Source organism: Hibiscus syriacus, unplaced genomic scaffold (assembly GCF_006381635.1).
Source record: "Hibiscus syriacus cultivar Baekdansim isolate YM2019G1 unplaced genomic scaffold, ASM638163v2 tig00015910_pilon, whole genome shotgun sequence".
NCBI classification, from domain to species: domain Eukaryota; kingdom Viridiplantae; phylum Streptophyta; class Magnoliopsida; order Malvales; family Malvaceae; genus Hibiscus; species Hibiscus syriacus.
In genome coordinates, this window is record NW_024062374.1 from 504,002 (window position 1) to 512,190 (window position 8,189).

At 35.5% G+C, this 8,189-nt stretch overlaps 1 protein-coding gene across 1 annotated transcript; it reads right to left on the reverse strand.

Annotated features, from left to right (window-relative positions):
• Positions 1-869: 869 nt before the first annotated feature.
• On the reverse strand, positions 870-4,701 carry LOC120208120 (GRF1-interacting factor 2-like). The gene is made up of 5 exons (XM_039207475.1): positions 4,561-4,701; positions 4,307-4,446; positions 2,296-2,372; positions 1,631-1,718; positions 870-1,551 (listed from the first exon to the last, which is right to left on the reverse strand). Exons 2-5 carry the CDS (start codon positions 4,382-4,384, stop codon positions 1,150-1,152), a joined length of 645 nt encoding a protein of 214 aa, XP_039063406.1. The 5' UTR covers positions 4,385-4,446; positions 4,561-4,701; the 3' UTR covers positions 870-1,149.
• Positions 4,702-8,189: the final 3,488 nt, after the last annotated feature.

The window sequence follows — 8,189 nt, forward strand, 5'->3', positions numbered from 1 at the left end:
TTAATCTCCTCGATCCATCCCTTTCCACAATCTAATCAGAAACCAGCATCCATAATTGTATAAAAAATATGTTTATTGATCTCTTTAAAGAATGATTTAAGGAATTTAAAGTAGATCAACATTTATTACAACATGGCTATTGGAGTTTTGCCAATCTCCATAACACCTTCGCTTGTAGAAGCGGCATTTTTCAAGCCAAATTACATCTTCAAAGAGTAATCGAAATAATTAGAACTCTTTCCTTCAGACTCATCTCCCAGCTTCATAGTCCAGACGGGACCTCTCATTACTTTGGGATCTACCGACTGACCTCAAACAAGATGACTGGTAATTTCCCAACATTATTACCTAGGGTTAGATGTGTTTATATGTACCTTAACTCTCAATCAAACATTCATATTATTCTTATTTTGTGTAAAATTTCTAATGTACCGTAATCTCCGACTTCTTTCCTGTATAACGACTTACCTATCCAAATAAAAATATGGGGAAAAAAGGGAGTTGATGAATTAAACCTTGACCCTAGAGAAGTCAATGTCAATGTATTTCCTTTGCCTTGCCTTCCTCAAAGTTCGGCCTCATTTATTTTATCTACTTAATAAAATTTAATTTCTTACCAACTCAGATCATTAAAAGGTAAGTAAAGGTATACAGTTGATGAACATGTTCTTCACCTTGGAACAATAGAGATCGGCGCCGCTATGTTAGCCTCGTCTCGTGGATCTCTGTTTGTAAATGAGCCCAAATGCTTCCACCGCCTTTAATTGGTGTCTCATGGTAGGTTCCACTTTCACAGCCATGACCATGATTTAACTAGTTTTTTTTTTTTGGCACAAACATTGCCAGAAGGCTTTTAATTGGGATCACAATTCGGATACACGCAGCAAGCTTTAAATGTTATTACAAAACATCCATGGAGGTAGACACCACAAGCTTTAAGTTTTCCCCCTTTTACAACTAAAACTAGCTGTTTTTGATTCATTGGCATGTCAAGAACCCCCCAACAGAAGTTTACCTAAAACTGTTAAAACTGATAGCAATAAAGAAAACTGTCGGTCTATCGAAAGATTACCGGAGCAGTACAAGTATAGTAAGAGAGACCTACTATCAACATCCAGAGTATCGGATCAAAACAACTTAAGGGGGCAATTACTTTGCCTCGTCTGCTCCATCACCATGCCCACCAGCTGTGCTGCCCTGTCCACCAACACCAGCTTCAACTCCCTCTTGCTTGTTCCCACCACGTCCATCGTTTGGGCCCGAAGCTGAAGAGGGACCGCCACTGCTACTACCTCCAAGATTAGCCTCAGCTTGAATGGGATGCCTGCCATTATTGGAATGCCCTCCAGGTCTGATTCCCATTTGAGCTTGCATGGCTTGTTGGTGCTGCAGGTGTAGCTGCTGCTGCTGCTGTGCATCCTGCATTTGATGCGGGTTGTTGAATTGAAATGGCATCTTCTGAGGGAACATACCGGGCTGCTGCGCCATTGCGGCAGCCTGAGGATGTTGCATAAAATATCCCCCCGGTTGCATTGCAGGATGTGGTGCCATCTGTAATTGTTGGAAAAACACGTAAACCAGTAGTGCAACAGCAGATAGCTAGAAGAAACAATTAAAGTTCAACACTCACTTGCGGAGGCATTGTGGGTGTTGTTTGTGGTTGTGCATCCGCAATTGCAGCTAAGTACATCAAATTCTTTTGCAGCTGAGCTTGATACCTAAAACATCAAATCTTAGATATATTTGCTGCCTAAATGTCACACATGTAACCAAATGTGCTCGTGTGAATATGCAAAACCAAACATATATACGAGAAGAAAAAGACGGTGGTTTTATAGGGAGTAATATGAATACGCTACAATGCAGTATTAACATTAAAACATATTGTCCCAATTTCCAAGCTTTTTAGGTTGATAATCCTCCTCTCTGGCTTCTAAAATTCACCTCTTCGGTATCATCTTGATCGAATATAAGCTAAATGAATACCTGAGAGAGGTGTGGAGATTAGGGAAATGGAACCTCACTGCATTAACTGTGACACCATCATATACTAATGACCAACAAACATTAGACATGCAAGTAAAATATTCTTTTTTCCATCATGTCTCCTTAATAGCATGTTCACAACAGAAAGTTGCAGCTTTTGCTAACTACGAGAATACAAGTTATCGGCATCTCAAGATGTTATTGAATTATGCAAGGGCAAAAAGCAGACAACCCACAAGACTAATTGAGAGCAAATAACAATGAATGCGCCACCAGGACAACTAGAAAAAAAAACTATAAATTACTTACTGTGCACATTCAGCGAGTTTTCCGAGATTTTGATTGTCCAAAATTGCCAAGATCAACTTCTTGTTCTCATCAAGGTACTGCAATAAGAACGGGAAAGAAAAAACCACAATAATAACTTAGTATCTCTACTATCACATATTGAATTCCTTAGCGTCATGTGACAAGAACAGTCAATATGTCCAGCAGATGATTATTTGGGGCAGAGATATATATATGGACTTCTCTAAAGCCATATATTACAAAATCTCAAGGGTACGCATTTACTGAAAGATTGTATGCCAACCAAACTCTATAAAAAGATTTTGCATTTGGGCACTCCTTAAACTTGTTGAGGTTTTCCTGAATCTTGAATTTTCGAGAAGGACCTTAACCTAGGAAATGATAGCCCATTCAATAGGAAGTTTAACCATGAAAAAGGTTACTACAATCTCAAGGGTATAGAGCCCTGCAAATGTATTCCCTTCCATAGAACAAATGCTGGCTTTCAAGCTTTTAGGTTAATCCACTACAGACATAGTGATCATCCATGAGAGATAGCATATAAAGCTCACATCTTCTACTTAGAAGCTTCTAAAAATTAGCCAACATCTTTACTACATCAAGCACCGACCTTGTATCTAATATCTATTAGAGTTTCTTGAAAAAGAACGCAATATCAATACATTCTTTAACGATATCAATGTTTTAAGATTTACAGCACAATAATGCTTTTCCTTGAAAGGTATCCCTTTCAAGGATTAGAACAGATTATTCAAAGTGAAATACGTAGTTATCGTCTAATACCCTATCTTGATCAAAACTAAAGAATTTCTATAGGCGAGGTGAAAATCAGCATAACTAGTGAGGCATAAGAATACACGAATTGCGCTAGTTTATCTCAAGCAAGGACAGGATGAGAGCCACTTGAACGGCCTTATGAAATCATCCCTATTGGCCTTTTATTAGGAACACACTATTCGAGCTTCTGCAGCAACAGCCATATTTGGAACCATGTAGACAGCTTAACTGGCCTTATAACTCCATTTGGATGCCATTCCCAAGCAAGGTAACCAAAAGGAATTGGTAACAATTAAGTACTGAAAGTATTAATATGCCAGCAAACTATCAAGCAGATCTACCATTTTTTGTTTTCATATCAAAATATTCCAAATAAGATGTTTCACCGCATTAATGATTTTTCTGGCAACATTGCAGATAAATTCCAAAAGATGATATTTGAAGACTTCAATAAACTCGAATAGATGTTAAAAGGCTACTTGAAATTGATTTACACACTTCGTAAAAGACAGAAAGGGGAAAAATGATTCTGGAGACAAAATGGAAGAATCAAATTGACACAAGTAATCAGGCTATTGATTCTCCCCAGCATCAAGCACAATCGCTAGATGTGCCAGATGTATCTCACTTTTCAATCTGGCATAAGTTTCTTTCTTGTGACAACAGATTCTAAAACGGCAGACAGAAAACAAAATTAATCAACCATATCTTATGCGACAAAAAGAATTAAGATCAAATCCCCAGCATTACCAAGAACTTCCAATTTAATCAACCACATCGAACACGACAAAAAGAATAATTAGATCCTCGACATGACCAACGACTTCCAATTGAATAAACCATATCGTATGCGACATAAAGAACAATTAGATCCCAACATGACCAACAACTTCCAGTTTAATCAACCATATCGAACATGACAAAAAGAATAATTAGATCCCCTGCATCAGCAATAACTTCCATTCACCTCTCTATGCTATTGCTATCCATCACTGTTACCATAACTTCTCAAGCCAACATCAAATAACCCTTAACTTTCCACAACCATTATTCTGTTCCGATAACTATAATTAGGTACAAACAATTCATGGAAGCACAATTATTCCCTCTCATAAACGTAATAATCACAAACACACATGAAAACCAGACGCACCTAACTCTCATCAACGCCATAACTTCAAAAGTACTAGCAGTACTAAACACAGTATATCTACTAATGCAAATACGTATATACCTTCTGAATCTGTTCAGTAGTGATGTTGTTAGGTGGGAATGAAGGCATCATAGGAATCATTTGTGGTGGCTGCTGCATCTTGAGATAAATTAACTTTACTCCAAGACGAAACCCTAGCCCTAATCACCTTCAGAAATATCCTGAAAAAAAAAACCCCAAAAAGAAAAGGAAAAAACCAAGTTGAATATCCCCAAATATTAAACAATGTGAAAAGAAATAAAGGGTATGTACTATTTCTTAGGTTTTGGTTTTACCTTGGTGAGTGTGAACGGGTTTCTCTACTGCCTTCTTTAATGTCTGAAGAGGGGTTTTACTTTCATTAGGTAGCGATGATGATGAGTCTCGAATTTAAGGAGATGGAAGTTAACGTTAAAAGGAACTAAATGAGAAATTAAAAAAAAAAAAATTGTAACCGAAGAGAAAAAAGAATCAAAAGACGTGAGATTTTGGTGTGTCTGGTTAAGACAAAAACCTCAGGCTTTAGTTGTTAGTTTATTGGTTTTTTGCACGGCTTCTTACGTCAGTTTGTTTTTCTATTTTGAGTAAATTTCACTGTTCCTCATTGTACTATATTCTCTTTCCTATTGTTCTCACCTAACTTTTAATTTTTCTATTTTGCTCATTGATCTTTAAAAATGAATCATTTTGCTCACTCTTCTATTTTCTCTCTAACGGCTGATAATGTGGAATTTTTTTATTATTATTTAATATAAAATAATTAAAAAATAAAATAAAAACATAAGGTGACTGAATGTCACTGCCAGTTTTCGTCGATCGCTGTAGATGGTGGTATTTTGGTCTCAAAATGGGATGGGTCGCTTCGCCTCGACGTCGTGTGTTCAAATATGACCTCCATTTTGTCGTAAGTTGCTCTGAAGTCCATGAATTTGAGATTGAAAATGAGGAAATCGAAACGTTTCAGTCCAGATTCAGATTTAGGGAGTCGAGAAGAACCAACCCATCCCATTTTAGGACCGAACGACCACCATCTATGACGTTTGACGGTGGCCAAAATGAAAATGATATGGTGGCCGCGGAGAGAAAATGAAGAAGAAAAGAAAAAAGGGCAAATTACACCATGAGTCATTAAACTTTATTATCTCTCATATTTTATTCACCAAAATGATGTCGTTTAGAGTATATTTGAGTTTTTCAAAATGGTGTCATTTTGATTCCTGTGTCACATCATAATTTCATTAAAAAGTAAACGGCAGAGTGAGCAAAATGATTCAATCTGTAAAGTTTAATGAGCAAAAATAGAAAAAATGAGAAATATATAAGAGAGAGTATAGTACAATGAGGAATGATGTAATTTACCCTTCTATTTTTTTTAAGATTACTTTGGGCTTTGGTTTGGACTGTAACTCCCATTTTTCTTTCTTTTAGAAAATATAAATAAAATAATGGCTTCTGGTGTTAATATTCTTATTTTTCTAAAAATCATTTTAAGTGTTGTTTGATAAATTTTTAATATTAAAAATTTTATCTATAACTAAAAATTAATCACGAAAAACGAAATCCCGAACTCCTGTATTTATAGATAGAGGCAGGAATTAATTTCACAAAATTGAGGAATTAATTCTATAGAATCTTTCACGTTTAGTTGAGGACCAAACGATTAAGCTTAAATTTGAGCATAGAAAGTTAAACAAATTTTTAAATTGAAAATAAAATAATTTAATAAATAATAACACTACATGTATACTAATGAAAAATGAAAACCTACCAATATTAGGTATTATTATTTTTACATTACCATCGTGTATATAGCTTCTATCAATCAACGGCACATCAGTCCGATATGAGAATAAACTCATTAAAGTGTCTTACAATAGCAAGAAAAAGTTTGTCCATTTAATTATTAAAGAGTTCATAAGGATTAAATTAAATATTTACCTAAACTATCTTATAGAAATAGGAATAAATATTTAATGAAGTCTGAGTTCAACGAAATATATAAACCTCATCTGTCGACAGAATGTTTCATGCTTCATTTGTCCATAGGTAGAAAAATTTTATATGAAAAGGTACTGGTACTGTAAAAAGGTAAGTCAAAAGAGAGAGTGCCATTATTGTAAAGTTAATATATATAAAACATTATTGAAACTGACAATCATCACGCCGTCGAAGTAACTAGGTCGATCACCTTTCCCGGTTCATGATTCGAGCCATCGGGTGATTGGATTACAGCGTCCTCACGAGTGCAGATATCAGAAGCGAAAATGGCGAACCAGATGATGAGTGGGGTTGAGAACATGATAAGACCAAAGGGTACCATCCAAAGCTGCCTGTTTTCTGGATGATATTCATATTCCCACCACGCCAACAACAAGCCTCCGCCCAAACTCACCATAAACGACCATAAGAAAGCCACGTATGTTTTCACCATCTTCCTCGATTCCTTCGTCTCCCCCTCAATTATCTTTCCTTTCTCAGGATCCATATCAACGAACCTTGAATTCCCTTGAAAACACACAAAGAATCGTCCTCCTAGGTTATATCGATGATAGAATAAGAACAAGAAGAAGAAGAGGAGACTTTGTCTATGCTGAGTTGGAATCTAAATGAGGAGATACTCAACCAAGTAAAGGCATTGATTGAAGCACCAATCAGTCAAGCGGCGTGCCTTTTTATCAAAGTTCTCCAATTGTAACCGATAAAAAAACGTAAAGGAGAAAATGACAGCGTTTCAGCATTTAACAGGACTCTACTGGTGCATGGATGTATCTGGGGTAGACTTTTGCATTTAAACAGTTCCCAGGATATCCAACAAGGATAGGAACTAACATAAAATTAACCATGAACGAAATTGAAAGCATGTATGTGTTTATATACGGTTCAGCACATGTGTCGAGGAAATTGATTTTATTTTATTAGACTGAGTGTAGGAAACTTGGGACTTCAAAATACGTCAGATTACATGAGAAACATCAGTTTCATCGTGGGGACTCATCCAATCCAAATTTAGAATTATTTTACTTTCAATCACAAAGTGGAAGTTTACTCTGTGATGGATACTAAGGAGGTTGTATTTTAGTGGGGAAAGAAGGTTATTGGCATGGATGACCTAAAATTTTTAAATTCTGGTATATTTTAGATTTTTTATTATTTTTTTTGTTAAAAATATGTTTTTTCTTCCTAAAATTTTATAAATTCTCTCTTCTTATAAGTTTTTAAGTTTGTTCCTCCTAACATAATATTCTGCGTTTTTCGGGTGGCTCTAGTTCGTCCATTGCGATTGCTTAATACAGCTTCTACAACCGAAGGTTAAAGCCACTATTGTGTTGTAATTTCAATTAGATTTTTCTATTGGTTTAGTCAATAACACAAATGTTTAATGCAAGTTTAAATTTAATGTTTTTAAATATGCTTATTATTAGATGAAAATTGGTATTTAATGGTCAACTAGATGAGTAGATTGATGAAAGAATTCGATTAAAACCTATCTTGATGGTTAGTTAGAACATTTTAAAGTTCAACTATAATTTAGAGAAGTCTGATGCAATTCACTCTTATAAAAAAATATATGTTAAAAAGTTTAACTTTGTAATGAATTTTTAGAACATTGAATTGTTAGTTCTGTGAAATCTATCACTTATATTGTACTACCAGCCGGATATATTATTGGGAACAAAGGGCTCGTGCAAACTGGTTAAAGTACGGAGACAGTAACACCACATTTGTTATCGTTTCGCTTCAAATAGACGACAAAAAAAAAATTTTGGCGTTGGAATCGGATGATGGTTCGGTTGTTGACACAGATGTGGGTCTAGAGGTAGTGAGCAGAAGTTATTTTTTGAATTTATTTACTTCTAATGTTATTCCAATGGATGAGCGAATTCGTAGCGGTTTAAATACTAGTATCACAGAAGCAATGAAAGTC

Bases quoted from the DNA above. Each gene is read 5' to 3' on its own strand.
- LOC120208120 (XM_039207475.1), bottom strand. From the start codon at position 4,384: ATGCAGCAGCCACCACAAATGATTCCTATGATGCCTTCATTCCCACCT. The intron at 2,373-4,306 runs GTATATACGTAT...TTCTTATTGCAG, and splicing joins CTACTGAACAGATTCAGAAG to TACCTTGATGAGAACAAGAA. The intron at 1,552-1,630 runs GTGAGTGTTGAA...CAACAATTACAG, and splicing joins CACCCACAATGCCTCCGCAA to ATGGCACCACATCCTGCAAT.